The sequence below is a fragment of the Microcaecilia unicolor genome, unplaced genomic scaffold, assembly GCF_901765095.1.
Source record: "Microcaecilia unicolor unplaced genomic scaffold, aMicUni1.1, whole genome shotgun sequence".
NCBI classification, from domain to species: Eukaryota; Metazoa; Chordata; class Amphibia; order Gymnophiona; family Siphonopidae; genus Microcaecilia; species Microcaecilia unicolor.
This window is the reverse complement of record NW_021963191.1, coordinates 16,871-33,975: the sequence shown is the minus strand read 5'-3', so window position 1 is coordinate 33,975 and position 17,105 is coordinate 16,871. Positions and strand designations below refer to the sequence as shown.

General features: G+C 46.5%; 1 protein-coding gene across 1 annotated transcript in view; it reads left to right on the top strand.

Annotated features, from left to right (window-relative positions):
• Positions 1-17,105, top strand: part of LOC115459058 (P2X purinoceptor 7-like) — a 49,988-nt gene that overhangs the window by 16,172 nt on the left and 16,711 nt on the right. Inside the window, exons 4-5 of the mRNA XM_030188922.1 lie at positions 12,544-12,616; positions 14,854-14,950. Of these exons, the coding sequence (XP_030044782.1) occupies positions 12,544-12,616; positions 14,854-14,950 (170 nt within the window). The remainder of the gene's footprint in view (positions 1-12,543; positions 12,617-14,853; positions 14,951-17,105) is intronic.

The following is a 17,105-nucleotide window of genomic DNA, read 5'->3' as shown; positions in this document are numbered from 1 at the left end:
GACATCAATAACTTGTATGATTTTAATATCAACAGGCTTTTGAGAGAGACAGAAGCTAGCCTGAAGGCGTGGGCCGGGCTCCCCCTTTCATTGTTAGGCCGCATTGCCTTATTTAATATGATCATAGCACCCAGGTGGTTGTATGTATTGCAAATGTTGCCATTGTATATAAATAACAAGCATGAACGAAAGTTGAGGACCTTGATGCAGAAATTCCTCTGGCGGGGCAAAAAAGCTCGTCTCGCATTTAGCACGCTCTGCGTGCCAGTGGAACATGGTGGACTGGGGCTGATGAACATAAGGTATTTAAACATAGCTAGTGGCATGAGGACAATCAATGACTGGTTCCGAGGCACAACAGACTTCACAGACACTCCACTGGAACTCGAATTCACCAAGGGGATCCATTTTAGTAATTATCTACACTCGGCTGGGACGCAGATGCCTCGTGTCTTGAAACGGACAAAGATTATGCCATGTGCGGTGGCAGTCTGGAAATGGATCTGTAAACTCCACAACTTTTCTTCGAAAGTGACACCATACCTACCAATCTGCGGCAATGCAGCATTTGCTCCGGGACAGTTATACGCGGTGTTCCACAGGTGGAAGAGACGAGGGATGGAATACTTAATGCAAGTAATCACTAGAGAAGGACGCATGAAGTCATTTATTGAAATGCAAACAAAATATGGAATACAACAAAATGAAAAATTCTTTTATGAACAATTGAAGCATTACGTGACGTCACTACCTTGGGAGTCCTTGGCAGAAGATGCACAAGAAGAATTATCATCGGCATTTTCCCTGGGAGCTCAACAGAAAGTGCCCTTATCTTACCATCACCGTCATATAAAAGATACAGCAGAAGAGCCGGATTACCTGCGTTTGGCACGACTGTGGACAACAGATCTTCATACCGAAATTAGTGCAACCCAGATTAAGTCCCATGTTCTGTCAATAAGACGAATCACATTCCAGTCTATACATTGGGAATTACAATACAAGTTCGTGCTGCGCGCGCATGTGCCCCCCAAGCGAGCATTTTATATGGGTCTCTCTCCCTGGGGGGAGTGCCCGAAATGTAGAGCAGAAGGAGCAAACTTGGGGCACATGTTTTGGCAGTGCAGAGAAGTGGAGAGATTTTGGAAAGAAATCATCAAATATGTAAATTCTCTTTGGAAACAATGTTGGACTTATAACTCAACCCTTTTGTTTGGTCATCTAATAATAGGCCGGCCAGCAGGAAAAGGCTTCACATCATTTGTTCAACGAGCTATTATTGTGGGCAAACAAGTCATACTAACAGAGTGGCTATCGATGAGAGGCCCGACACTTCAGCAGTAGAGGACACGTATGATATGGATGTTACGCATGGAAAGAATGAGCGTGCCTGACGTCAACTCACAAGTGGGAATACAATTTCAACAGCGGTGGACCCCATTCTGGAACACTCTAACCCATCAGCAAGAAGTTATCTTCTGAACTTACAATAGCATACAATAGTATTTTGAGACTGAACGTTAACTAAAGGAACTGTTTGTGGGAGGGGGGGGGAAGGGTGGGAGGGTGGGGGGGAGAAAAAAGAAACGGATGGTTAACAGTTGGTTAAGAGATGTATTTAGTGATTATATGGTTCTGTTCACCAATAAAAATGATTTAAACATATGTAAGTTGCATTGAGCCTGCCATGAGTGGGAAAGCGCGGGGTATAAATGTAACAAAAAAAAAAAAGAGTTAAGAAGTTGTGATCACCTTCAGCATTGCCATTTCCACCGATAAGCAAGAAAACTGGGCATTGCAATGTAGAAAGACGAGCTCAAGGAAGTTATTACTAATAAACATGTCAGTGCCAGGTGAATATTCTCTACTATGTGTGGAGAAAGAGAAGATTCTCAAGTACCTACAAGTATAATCAGAGACCAAGAAAACATAGCGTAGAGCTCTAGAAATTGTCCCAATTATATTGGGCACCACTGGCTTGATTAAAAAGAATTTCCAAGCATAGCTTGATATGTTTTGTTTATACATATTCCACTTTAGGAACTCCAGAAGGAGGTGCTCTCTGGCACAATGCAAATATTGACGTAAGATTATCTCCATTGTACCCTGGCATAGGGGTGAGGTTCATTCTTGTCTTGGCATGCGCCAAGACTAACTCATTTGGAAACATTACCCTGACAGAACACAAAAATGCACCAGATAAACACAGAGAATCCTTAGCTGCAAAGATTGTCTGGGATCTCTGGCATTAAACGTTGGAGATGGTGCTTAAAAGACGCTTTATTTGCTGCTTAGACAAAGGGACCCGACACGGTCCGTGTCTTGGTGTCACAAAACGCCTGCCTCAAGGGTCACAATGGTGTTCAAGAGAATATACTGAAGAAAGTAGCCTGAAGGCATCCGCTCAAGAGAAAATACTGGACAACCAGCATTACCCGAAGGAGTTCACTCAATGTCTAGTATTTTCTCTCAAGCGGATGCCTTCGGGCTGCTTTGTTTGTTCAGTATATTCTCTTGAACACCATTGTGACCCCTGAGGCAAGCGTTTTGTGACACTGAAACACGGACCGTGTCGGGTCCGTTTGCTAAGCAGTGCTGGATTGTCCTTTGGTCAGCCTCTACTCTTTTTTTGATTAGACGATTTGACGTAGAGGTTTTTCCTGTTTGCTGTTCCTGTTCTCTGGTATTAAAACAGGAAGTAATTTGGGCAGACTAGGTGTGTTTTAAGCTCTTTATCTGCCCTTATGTCCTATGGTTCTGTATCTGTGATGATAGTGAATACAGCAAACTAAATGAAACAGAAAACAAAAACTAACCCCCTCATTCTATAGGGTTTTCTAGGTTGCTTCAATTTAAGCACTATTTCGGCACTTAAATTTACAGAATACCTTCATTTATGTGTGTACACTTATGTGAGTAAATGGCAGCAGTGCACCTAACTGCTATTCTGAATTTACACGCTTAAATGACTTAATGCATATATTTTAGGGACATTCACAGGGGAGGTGCATGGAAGCCTAGGTGGGGACAACATTTACACACTTACCCCTGGATTCTATAAAGGTGGCCCAAATTTGAATGCCCAAATTTGTGTGCGATCCTGAGTTGTACGTGCAGCTGAATTAATGCGTCATTAACACTGAATAATTGGCTGCTAACAATCAATTAGTGGTGTTAATTGGCACTATGATGGGGTGTATAGGACACTACTTCTCACCCTTAAAAGAAGTCCTTTTCTAATTAGACTGGGCCACCTTAAGAAAGCATGATCCCGTCCTGGGAGGAAAAAAGCTGGGAGGGGCGGAGACACAACAAGGAAGTTTAAAAGACAGGTCCAGGCAGAAGTTAAGGAGGCCCAGGGGAGGAAAGATGTGAATTTCTACAATGTGGTGCTAAATCGCCATTTCATAACTGGACCTGGCTGAGGTAAACCATTGTACTTCTTGCATTGAACTCTGCAAGTTTGTTTTGTGGTCTGGTAGAAGCCAGACCTGGACCTCGGGAAGGAGCATGACGACTGTGTTTGGGGCGTGGCAACCCCAACAGCCGTGGACTGTGTTTGGACTGCCACCAGAGGCCTGTCTAGACTCTGTGTTGGACTGCAGAGAGTTTTCCACCCTATTTCTCAGGCCCTGTGAAGTAACAGGCCCAAGAATCTACTATAATAATTTGCACCTCCAACGTTCTGAAGCTGACCGTGACACACTTGAAGTGAAGCGTTCGTAAGATTTGTCTGTCTGTCACCATCTCTCTCTGTCCTGCCCTTACGTCAAAACATGATGACGTCGAGAGCGGAACAGTGAGAGGGAAGGACACGCTGCAGAGTTGCCAGGCAAAAGAATGTGACGTCACACGCATGAGGGTGTCGTCGTCCCTCCCTTCCTCCCTCCCTTCCAGTTTCAGGCCCCCTCCCTCCGATTTTTAAAAGTCATCTTCACTTACCAAGTCAGGGTTACGGCGACTGGCAGCAGCGGTAAAACGCGTGCAGGCTCGGCCCTTCTCTCTCTCTCAGCTGTGGTCACGCCCTCATTTCCTGTTTCCACAAGGGCGGGACCACAGCTGAGAAAGAGAGAGAAGGGCAGAGCCTGCACGCGTTTTACCGCTGCTGCCGTCCGCTGTAACCCTGACTTGGTAAGTGAAGATGACTTTTAAAAATCGGAGGGAGGGGGCCTTGAACTGGAAGGGAGGGATGACGACCCTGGAACTGGGAGGGAGGAGGGAGGGAGGGAGGGGGGACCCTGAAACTCGGAGGGAGGGAGGGGGACGACGAACCTGGAACTCGGAGGGAGGGGACGACCCTGGAGCTCGGAGAGGGGGGGGGGGATGACCCTGGAACTCGGAGGGAGGGAGGGGGACGACCCTGGACGGAGGGGGGACGACCCTGGAACATGGAGGGAGGTGGGACACCGGAACAGGGAGGGGGGGACACTGGAAATGGGAGGGGGGCCCTGGCACACACTCTCAATGTCACACACAGACTCTCTCTCTCACAGACACACTCGCACCCAGTCTCACTGTCTCTCTGTCACACACACACACTCGCACATTCACTCTCTCTCACACAGTCACTCTCACACACACTCTCTCAAACATACACACTCCAAGGAAAACCTTGCTAGTGCCCGTTTAATTTCTTTGACAGACGGGCCTTTTTTACTAGTCTTTTAAATAAATACCTTTGTTTGTGTTGTCACCTTTTGTCTGGTTATATTATTTCACCAGTCACACCCAACCATTAAGATTTTGGAGGTATGGTTGAATAATAAATTAACATTCTTACACAAAGATTTTCCTTTCTGTTGCGTAATTTGCATTGAATTAAAAATATTTCGATCAAGATCATTTCCGACTTATTGTCCAGGCTTTAATTTTGAGTTTGCTTGATTATTGTAATATTGTCTATTTGGGAGCTTCCAAACATATAATGAAGAAACTTTTCACTATACAGAATGTAGCATTATGTTTAATCTTCTCTTTAAAAAAGTTTGACAGTGTATCCTGCTGTTATGTGAAGCTTTATTGGCTCCTGTGCAAGCTAGGGTCCCGTTTAAACGTTCTTGTCTTGTGTACAAAATCGTATACGGTCTGTCCCCACTTTACTTATTGAACCACCTTGTTTTTACAGATAAATCTAGAGTTACCAGAACATCAGAACTTGTTACCTTTCCTTCTCTAAAAAATATGAGAACTAGATTAATAGACACTCTTTATTCATATCAAGTGGTTCGCTTGGACAAGGCTATTAAAGATCTCTTGACGTCCAAAATCTCCTATAACCGGTTTCATAAACTGATCAAAACTTACTTCTTTAAAAAATTTGTCTTAAATCATGTTGAATAGAATATGTAGTTTAGGGATATTTTGTCTCTGTTAGGTTATAGTTTGTTATTCCTGGAAATGTCCAGTCTTCTTTAATGTGTTATCTGCATTGAACTGAAAGGTATGTGGCGGAATTAAAAAAAAAAAAACTGTCTATGCACGATTCTATAAAACACCATGCCTAAATTCTCTTGCTTACAACCCGGGAGGGGGTGTGGCCACGGGAGGGGCATGAACAGGTCATGGGCATTCCCAAAAGTTACATGCAATGTGTGAGGAACCCCTGAGGGTCAGGGAAGAAGGGATCTAGGAGAGGAGCAAGATGAGTAGGTTTCATACCTGGGATTCCAACTACAATCCCAGGATCCTAGGGGCTGGTAAGCCACGCCCCCATGAAGGCATAAGTTTCCCAAGAGCCAGAGAAGGGAAGAGGACTACAGTTCCCAAGAACCCCTGCAAAGCCCTGGGGGCAAGCAAAGGGTGCAGCAAGGGAACTACATGTCCCAGGATCCCGAGGGAGAGGAGGGGGATTGGCTGAGGAGGAATAATCAGGAGGGTGAGGACCAGCTGGGGACCATAAAGGGAGAGGAGCCCATGGAATGGAAGGTGAAGAAAGAGGTCGGAGAGGAGATCCAAGCCAAAGATGACTGGGGAAGTGAACCCATGGAGATTGCTGCTCTAGCTCAGGTACAAGGGAAGAAGTTGAAAGGCTTCATAACAAACCTTCTTCAAGGCTGTGGAAAGCTTGGAGGAAAAGTTAAGCTGCTGTTCCACTCAAGGGGAAGAGAGGTGCCGTGCTGTAAAGCAGTGAATGAGTTCAGCTGTGGCCAGAAGTCAGACACATCTGGAGAAACAGGTAGTGACTTGAACTGTGTCCAGGAACCTGGCCATGTTGGGGAAGCAATGAGTGATTTGAACTATGTCCAGAAGTCATGCCATGCTGGGGAGGCAGTGAGTGATTTAAACTGTGTCCAGAAGTCATGCCATGCTGGGGAAGCAGTGAGTGATTTGAACTGTGTCCAGAAGTCATGCCATGCTGGGGAAGCAGTGAGTGATTTGAACTGTGTCCAGAAGTCATGCCATGCTAGGAAGCAGTGAGTGATTTAAACTGTGTCCAGAAGTGGTGCCATGCTGGGGAAACAGTGAGTGACTTGAACTGTGTTCAAAACACTGCCATGCTGGTGAAAAAGTGAGTGATTTAAAACTGTGTCCAGGAATTAGGCCATGCTGGGGAAGCAGTGAACGATTTAAACTGTATCCAGAAACTGTGGCTGGGGGGGGAAGGAACAAGGGGTGATATGTGCTGTAACCAAGGACTCTCTGAGCCCATACGCCAGGCCCCCTCCCTGCCCATCTTCAAAGCCTTCACCTAACCACCATACTTCTATTCAGGAAATCTAGACTGCTCCAACTTGACATTTCACCCATTAGATTGTAAGCTCTTTTGAGCAGGGACTGTCCTTTTTTGTTAAACTGTACAGCGCTGTGTAACCCTAGTAGCGCTCTAGAAATGTTAAGTAGTAGTAGTAGACTGTGTCTGAAAGAGGAAATGTCTTGGCCTTGCTGATGGAATAAAGCGGTTTTAGGCATATTTTTGGAGTCTGCTTCTGGGAGTGCTGTGTCCAGGGAAGGGCCCTTCCAGGGTCAGCCGAGTTCATACCTGCAGGAAGGCCTGAAGGTGGGGGGCCTGCTGACAAATGTTACAGAATTGGGGAATGCGTGTCCAACTCCACACTAAGATTTACACTTGGTTTCAGTAGGCATAAGTCCTGGCGTCTGAATCAGCGCTATGTGCTACTCTATAAAGGGCGCTCAACAATCACATTTCATACTCTTCTATTGTGCTCGTTCCCCAACAGCCGAAGATTGGGAGAATGTATATCAATCAATAGCAGATGCAGTATTGAAATTTCCTAATCTTTTAATTTGGGGTGACTTTAACTTCTATCTTGATGACGACACAAAACAGAGTTCTCTAAGATTCTCGATATCCTTAGAAAATATTGAAGTGACACAATATGACAGAGGGCCAGCTCATATGATGGACCATACCCTGGGTCTAGTAATGACTAACTCTTTGAATCTGTTTAGTTGTACTGATCCACTGACAGTGCCAGGCAGTCAGTAGGACTAGTCCACAGGCAGGAAATGTCAGTGTCTGGAAACAGGCACAGCTCAGGAAGAGAAACAAGGCAGACTGCAGATAGCCTGATCAGAAGACAGCTCAGGTCAAGACAAGACAAGACAGGCAGCAGTCAGTGTGGTTAAAAGTTAGCCCAGTTCAAGGCAGACAGTAGGCAGCATGATCAGAAATCAGCTCAGGTCAAAGCAGGCAGCAGATAGTGTGATCAGAACTCAGCAAGGGTCAGGGCAGGCAGCAGGCAGTGTGGTCAGAAGTCAGCTCAGGTCGAGGCAGGCAGCAGACAGCGTGGTCAGAAGCAGGGGCGTAGCTATCATGGGGCCACGGGGGCATTGGCCCCCATAGATTTGGACCTGGACCCCCCTGCCGCAACCCTCTCGACCCCCCCTTCCTGCCACTAACCCTCTCCTGCTGCATACCTTTGCTGGCGGGGGACCCCAACCCCGCCAGCCAAAGTCCTCTTCTTGGCCGTGCGGCATTGCTTGCTGAATGATCTGATCAAGTTTCTGTTCGTGCGTCTGACGTCCTGCATGTCAGACACACACACAGAAACAGATTCAAACTTGATCAGATCAGATCATTCGGCAACGCCGTGTGGTCGAGAAGAGGACTTCGACTGATGGGGGTTGGGGTCCCCCGCCAGCAAAGGTACGCGATGGGAGAGGGTTGGCGGCAGGAAGGGGGGGGGTCGAGACGATTGCGGCGGGGGGGTCAGCAATGCTGCGCGGCCGAGAAGAGGACTTCGGCTGGTGGGGTTGGGGTCCCCCGCCAGCAAAGGTATGTGGCGGGAGAGGGTTGGCAGGAAGGGGGGTTGAGAGGGTTGTGGCGGTGGCAGGGGGGGGGGGGTCAGCAACACTGTGCGTCCGAGAACAGGACTTCGGCTGGCAGGGGTTGGGGTTCCCCGCCAGCAAAGGTACGCAGCGGGAGAGGGTTGGTGGTGGGAAGGGAGGTCGAGAGGGTTGCGACGGGGGGGGGGGGGGGTGAAAGTTGGTGGCGGGTGGGGGGGGTCGGTGGTGTCGAGGGGGGGCTAAAATGTGCCCCCTCACCTCGGGCTCTGGACCCCCTCCCGTCAAAGTCTGGCTACGCCCCTAGTCAGAAGTCAGCATGGTTAGAAGTCAGCTCAGGTCAAGGCAGGCAGCATACAGCATGGTCAGAAGTAACTCAGGTCAAAGCAGTCAGACAAACAAAAGCGCACTCACAGAAGCAGCCAAAAGCAGTTGCCGAAGTTCCGAGGAAGCCGTGGAGCTGGCAGAAGAAAGAACACGTAGCTGACATCATGACAGAACAACACTGTCAAAAATGCGGGGGCGGAGCCCTCTCCCAGTGCTATGGAGATGCGCATGGGAAGGAAAGGAAGCCGCTCCACAACATCCCCCTGCCAGAGTGCGCCACCAGGAGCAAAGGACTCCGCATCTCCATCCCGCCAGTCACTGGTGCCGCCCACTGTCAGTCAACCCCAGAACCGCTCCCAACGCGCCCCCAGGTATGAGGGCATGACACTAGCATATGCTTACATTACAACATGATATGATTACTGTAACATTATCTATGCTGGCATCATGAAAACTAAACTAAAACGTTTACAAACTATTCAGAACACAGCCGCTCATATTATCTGTCGAGCCTCAAAATATGATAGGGCCATTCCTCTTTTATGACGTCTTCACTGGATTCCTATAGACTTCAGAATGAAATTTAAAGTTCTCATTAGGACACATAAGGCGCTTTATACTGCAACCCCATCTTACAACCCTAACTATTCCATACACACCGACACGGACGCTCCGTTCACTAACAGACAATAGATTAGTTATACTTCTACCTTCAAGGGCTAGATGGGAATCGACCCATACATCAGCATTCTTCTTTTTATCTCCAGCATTATGGAACTCTCTACCACAGTCAATTAGATTAGAACAATCATACTCTCTTTTCTGTATGGCTTTGAAAACTCACTTTTACCAAACAGCCTTTGCTATTTAAAACTACAGTAGGAAGACCAGACACGTGCCTAGAGAGCTTTAGACTGCTGCAAGGAGATGTTAATATTAGGTAATTACGTATGACTGTTATGAGAGTTGAGTGTTTATGATGCTGTCTTCGGTATGGAAGTTTTGTTTGTTTGTTCTTTCATATCATTCAGTGGAATTCCTAGTTTAAATTACTGTACAGTTTTGCCTTGTAAAATGTTCTGACTTGTTATGCAATAAGTGACGGTATAGTAAATAAGCGATAACAATCCCAGAGTGTCTTTTATAGAATAGCGTTGAGTGCTGATTTTTCCCAGCAACCAAATTTGGGTGACATTACTGAATCTAGCCCTTAGTTTGCAGAATACTGTAAGTTACACATGTAAGTGGCACACTTAGGTGCTTGAATTTACGTGAGTCACAGATCTGTCATAAATATACACACCCAGGGCCGTGCCGATGCGGTAAGCGAGGTAAGCGCCGCAGGGGGGCGCCCACCTCTGGAGGGCGCCGCCGCGGTGCTTACCCTCGCCCCGCCGAGGACTTTAAATCTTTTGGCACCAGAGAGGGGGGTGCCGCCGCTCCAGCTGCTCTTCATCCTGGCACCCCCCCCTCCCGCACCAGCCCTTTAAATTTATTTGCCGAGCGAGCGCAGCACCTCGTGTGCAAGTAAAAGAAGCGGATCCGATCATCTCATTGGGCCTTCCCTCACTGTCCCGCCCTCCTCTGATGCAACTTCCTATTGCCTCTAGGGCGGGACAGTGAAGGAAGGCCCAATGAGATGATCGGATTCGCTTCTTTTACTTGCACACGAGGTGCTGCACTCGCTATCGCGTCGGCAATTTCTTTTTAAAGACGGGTGGCAGGGAGAAGACGAGGCAGGGTGAGGGTGGGGGACAGATGGGGTGACCGTGAAGGTGGGGGAGGACTCGGATAGCAGAAGGGACTGGGTGGGAGACAGATGGGGTGAGGGGGACTCGGATGGGCAGAAGGTACTGGGTGGGAGCCAGATGGGGTGAGGGGGACTCGGATGGGCAGAAGGGACTGGGTGGGAGACAGATGGGGTGAGGGTGGGGGCACTTGGATAGCAGAAGGGACTGGGTGGGAGACAGATGGGGTGAGGGGGACTCGGATGGGCAGAAGGGACTGGGTGGGAGACAGATGGGGTGAGGGTGGGGGGCACTTGGATAGCAGAAGGGACTGGGTGGGAGACAGATGGGGTGAGGGGGATGGGCAGAAGGGACTGGGTGGGAGACAGATGGGAGAAGGGGCATGGAGCTGGAACTGGGGTCTGAAAAGTGAGCAGGAGGGAGAATGGGGTCATGCCTGGGGCAGGGGTGGATGGGAGAATCAATGGATCTGGAACTAGGGGCAGCCGCAGGTGGGAACTGGGAGCCGAAAAGAGGGGGCAGTGAGAGAGGGGGGATAGATCCTGGATGGAATGGGGAGTGAGAGGGAGGGCTGGCTATGGATGGAGGAGGGAAGGGCAGAGAGGGACAAGGATGGACACGGGGGCCCAGGGAGAGGACAAATTGCTGGAAATGGAGGGGAGGGGAGAGAGGAGGATTGCTGGCTATGGATGGAGGAGGGAAGGGCAGAGAGGGACAAGAATGGACATGGATGGGAGGGCAGGACCCAGGGAGAGAGGAGAAATTGCTGGAAATGGATATAGAGCAAGAAATGAAGAAGAAAGGAGAAAAGTAAAGAAATAAATGGAAAGGAAGCCCTGGAAATGGAGTTAAGAGGACAGATAGCAGCAGAATCAGATACTGGACCAGCATGATTGAAAAACGAAAGTCACCAGACAACAAAGGTAGAAAAAAATTATTTTATTTTCATTTTAGCGTTTGGAATATGTCCACTGAGAATTTACATCTGCTATCTTATTTTGCAATGTATAGCAATTTGTTTCTAAGAATATTGCTGACAATTCCTTTCAGTGTGGCAAGTGGTGAGCGATCATTTTCATGGGGGGGGTGATCATTTTCACGGGGGGGGGGGGGCGCCAACTGATAGTCTGCAGGGGGGCACCAGAGACCCTAGGCATGGCCCTGTACACACCTAAATATAGGCACATTGATGCAGGTACCTGCTAGTATTTTATGAGAACACTTACATGGGTAAATGTGTATGGTTGGTCCACAGTTATACCAGGTCTATAGTTGATCTACAGTTGGTCCACAGTTACACTAGGTCTATAGTTGATCCACAGTTATACCAGGTCTTTAGTTGATCCACATTTACACCAAGTGTATGGTTGGTCCACAGTTATACTGGGTCTATGGTTGGTCCATAGTTGTACCAGGTCTTTGGTTGGTCCACAGTTATACCAGGTCTATAGTTGGTGTATCTGCAGGCACCTAAATGTTAGGTGCACTGATGCTATGTTACGCTAGTATTCTATGATAAAATACGGGTGTCTAGAGGATCTCACCATGCTGCATCGGGCACCTGAAAAGAGGCACCCACTTATAGAATTGTCCCAAGATAGTAAATGTAGGGATACAAAAATTCTGTGCTAGACTTTCCAAAGCAGAGCTGCTATACCAATAAGTATCCTATCTACCAGTATTTAACAGCACTATGCAGATGGTGCCATTGGAAATTCTTACAGACCATCTCAGCACAATCCAGATAGTGCCAAGCGGAGCATGAGCATTCTGCCGAACTGTTCCGATAGCTGGCAAAATTTAGCCACTGTCCATAAAGCTATGTGGTTTAATTGAGGCCACTCTCCATCCAGATAGATTTAAATGCTGTGGCCATTGTTTATAAACACACTAACCATGACACTGGAATATTATCGCACCTGTATGTATGTGCTACAGGTAACTCTTCTTTAGTACCTTCTCCAGTGCAATCAAACATATACATTTATCTCACTTTGGATTAATCATCCCAGAAAAGCCTAATTACAAGATAAGCTAAGGGAAAGGTATTAAGGGAAGTGGTGTTTTCACTATTTATACAATAAATATACTTTTGCTTTGGGGTGTTTCATTGATTTTTATTGGTTAAAACCTAAAATCAGAAGACCTATCTATTGTTAACTTTTTTTTTATTTTCTAAAATTGTTTTACATTTTACTTTATCTTATACAATATTTTTTTTCAGTATCCAACCCCACGAACAATTTGCTCTACAGACAAAGTTTGTGAAAAGGGTTACATAGTCCCACGGAGCAATGGTAAGTACTTTTTCTTGACAGTTTTGTCTGAGGCCCTGCCAGAAACAGATCTATTTCTTCACGAACTTATCTCAATGTAATCCGTTGGGTTGGTCGTAAGCCCTTTGGCCCTGGCCGAGGCCAGCAGGGTGCCGGCCCAGGCCAAGGGGAGACTGACCCACTACCACACACCTCAGCTACACAATACCCCTAAGCTACCCCTCCCCGCAGTCCCTCAGGAAGAAGGGAACTAGGCATACAGGCGGGCCTTGCGGCCAAACTGGAACCCACGCACACAGAGCCACTCGTGCGGGCCTCACGGCCGAACGGGAACCCAGACACACAGGGAGGGGTGAAAGAACCCAGAGGGCCCCCCGGGACCCCAAGATGCCAGACACGCGTTGAACACCAGCAATAGGGCAGAGGGAGAAACAAAAAACCAGAGCGGGCCATGCCCACCCAGGGGACAAGCGCAGGACAGGGAACTAACACAGCAGCCCCCAAAAGGGTTAGGATGCCCACAGGCAGAAGCCAGAGGAACCAGACACAAAAAGGGAGGCAGAAAGCCTATGCCTTACTCCCATAGCAGACAGAGGCAGAGATACAGCACACAAAGGGTTAAGCTGCAGGGCCAGCACACGAGGGGGAGAGAGAGAGCTCCTATAACAACAACAAGCCAACAAGCCGAGAGAAAGCTCCCCGCGGAGGGGAAGCACAGCCCCTCCAAACAACACACCGAAAGAGACAGGGACACAGCACACACAGAACACAAAGGGTTACTCACTGCACACGGGGAGAGAAATCCTTCAAACAAACAAAGGGGATAACGCTCTCACTCAGCCCAGAGCCCCAGAGGCTGAGCAACCCCCACTAAACAAACGAGCAGCTACAGAGCTACGCACACCGACACAGCAGCAGCTAACCCAGAGGGAAGGAAAAGAAAACTCTAACACAAACACAGATCGTTGTCAGAACTCAGAGTACGTTCTGAGAGCAAACTATCAGGCTTTCCAGTTACCACCAAGCGTAAGTAACGCAAAAGCAGAGGAACTCTTCAGCTGCAGGCTAAAGTACTATCCCCTGACGTCAGCACAAACCCTGGCAGCCAATCAGAAGAGACGTCCCCCCCTCCCCCTCAGCCAAACCGGCAGAATCATAACACTCAACCTACACCTTCCCAATTGTAGAGGAATTAAATACAAGACCTACTACGCATCCAGTTTCTCCTTTTTGGGCAGCCAGCTCTGGAATGCTCTACCTAGACCAATCCGATTAATTATCAACTACTTGCCCTTTAGAAAAATGCTGAAAGCTCAACTCTTTAAGCAAGTCTATCCTAATGTCCCAACCTAATCTCACCAACCTCCACTCTCAATTCTGTTCTGACTTAGATGACGACCTCATCATTGGTTTTATTTACCCCACCTCCCCATTCCCCCTCTACTCATCCCATCCTTTCCTTCTCCATCTCCCCTTTATTTTATCCCTCCTTACCCCTTTTCTCCCAAATGATACTATCCTATCCTGTCTACCCTCTCTTATCCTAATCATGCATTATGAAGCTCAACTTATCATACACTATCAAGCTCAACTATAATGTTTTGAAATTTCTATTATATGACTTTGTATTTCAATTTACTATGTAAGCCACATTGAGCCTGCATTATGTGGGAAAGCGCGGGGTACAAATGTAATAAATAAATAAATATTGAGCTAAGGAGGTATCGTCAAGGTCGCATGAGCACCAAGTCACAAGAGCTCCTGGTTATTTTTATCCTGGATCTCTCAGGCCAGTTGCTTTAGCTCTTTCTGTCTCTGGCTACCATTAATCTAGTGTAAATCCAGTGCACATGGATTTAAATACTCCAGAAGCAGATTTGCAGCCATCTCTGGGATAGAATAGGCCAAAAAAAAAAAGGATTACAATCACCATTGCCCATTTAGATAGACAGAGATGAAGTGATTTGCAAGGCTGCATTTGAACGGACTCCCAGGATTCCATGTGACACCTAAAAGGGTCAAGGGTCATGGATTTGATATACCACCTTTCTGTGGTGTAACCAAAGTGGTTCACATATATTATATGCAGGTACTTTTTCTGTCTGTAGTGAGCTCACAATCTATTAAGGCCAGCTACTAAAACAGAGCTTCTCAACCCAATAAAGTTCTGGTCATTTTTAATAAGGGAATCTTGAAAACTACTAGAAAATCCAGGCCAGGACAGGCTTTTCATTTCCTCCAATGTTTACATCTTATAGGAATTCAGACAGGAAAGTGCATAAAATATAATGCAACCGTCAGAACCTGTGAAATCTCGGCCTGGTGCCCAGTAGAATCGGAGAGACGAGCCCCAGAGTAAGTACGAAGGTTCCCATCTCCTAAATATCTGTGCTAGGGGTAAAAGATTCTGGTTTTCTATAATACCTCTAACATCGTCCTAGTGGTGCACACTTGGGTGGGGGTGGGGGGTAGTTCTATAATCACCTGTATTAGCTAAACGTTCACAAATATTTCTCACTCAAGAAACCTTACAGAATTTTCAGGAAAAGTATTTACACACATTTATACCTGTTAATTTGGGGAGATACTTTTTCTGAGTAAAAATATTGGACACCTAGTATGAGAATAGTTCCAGGAACACCTCCCCCTAAATCTGGTAAATGTACGGTTGCCTGTTGGGCTTACAGTCTTATAAAGTCCATTTCCATATGCAAATGGCTTTGTAAATTGCCCTCTTTGTAATTCATTTACTATGGTTTATGGTTTATTAATTTGTATTCCACGTAGACCAAGGTGGGGTGGTCAGTCATACATTTGGTGGTTGAGATTGTTAGAAGCTGAGAGTTTGAATAAAGTTAATCTACAGTTTGATACAAGCTACGGTACTACCTCTCTTATGTTCTAGTGTGTTGTGTTATTGGGAGATAGCATGTTACCTTGACTGTCATTGTTTGCACAGAGAATAAAAACATGAAATGGAAAGTGAGAGAGTGCACTTTGGGTATCAGAATTCTTAACATGCCAGTTGGGGGAAAAATAAAACCCCAAAAAGTGTCTTTTTATTGAACAATTGAAGGTACAGCTGCTTTTCACAATGCTTTGCTCTGATATGTTAAAAGCAGGCCGTGCTGTATCAGTAACAGATACTATTTGTAGATGATGGTCTTGAAGTGGACAATTTTCCAACTCCCTGATGAGCTAGTGGGACAAGTGCTTTATACCTGCTGGTCTGCAAGCTAATTTTAAAAGGGACACTTTCTACAGTGTTTAAAAATGTGACTTACAAGATCTGGGGACTAGGCACTTGCTACTGGTGAGAGTAAAACCTGCAGGGAAAAATCAGATCTGCATGTTCATTGTCAGCAGTGCGTTTTTTTCTAGCAAAAAAGGTGTCGGTACTCAAATGCTAGGCCACCCTTCATTGGTGGGGTAATCACTGAGGGAGCCACCCCGCAATAGCCAGGCCCCCTGCAACCAGTCACAGAACCTATGACAAGGCAGAATTGCTGTGTAGAGCCTGAGCTCTTTCATTAAAACCTGGGGTCCATTAGTCAATTTTAGCAGACAATGGAAAAGGTGCCGATACTCAGTACCCCCTTAAAAAAAAAGCCCTGATTGTCAGGGTCCCTCCAGTCCCTAAGAACAACCCTGAAACCCAATCTGACTGGGTGTGTCCTGAGGACTGGGTTGAGAACCCCTGGCATAGACTGAATTTAAGAAAAGCACATAAATGGCACAGTATCCACTGCATGAATGCTTAATGCTCGAACTGCTAAAATCCCCCAGTACCACTTATTGTAAGTGAGCTATACTGGAACTCACCTCTGTGTCCACTTAAAAAGAACAGAAGAGCATCAGTAATAATGGAATGTTGCTGCTATCTGGGTTTCTGCCAGGTACCTGTGAACTGGATTGGCCACTGTTGGTCTGACCCGGTATGGCTATTCGTATATTCTAATAATCAATTAGCAGCATTATTAAGCCACTTAAATGCCAGTGTGTCACTACATAAGTGAAAGACCTCACACTATTGGTGCTATTTGGCTCTAAAAGCAGTCTGCCGTTTTAAAGTGTATTGTGTCCAGAATATAACTCTAAATGTGTCCTGGAATAACTGTTTCTATGTTGCCCAAATCATACATATAAGCTAAGCAATGTGCTCCCAACAAATCACTCTATTTATTGTATTGAAAATGCTATGATTAGGCACTTGTCTGAAGTGAACTGAAGAGTGGCTTAATGCTCTCTCCTCTTGGGAAACTTTGGGTGTTGTCTCTAATTCTATAAAGTGGCATCTTTTTCCGGGAAAGAATGGCTTCTTTCTTCTTAAAGGTTGCAATGATTTCATGAGTAGAAAAAGTGGCTTCTTTTTGTATATTGAAGGAGAAATGTGGTGTTTCCCGTGTTTCCATAAGTATGCAGGCTTCTCACAGTATGAGCTTTGTAACAGTGCAAAGAGCACAGCACTTGTATTTCATGCCAGAATCTTCAGGCTGTTATCAGAATATTC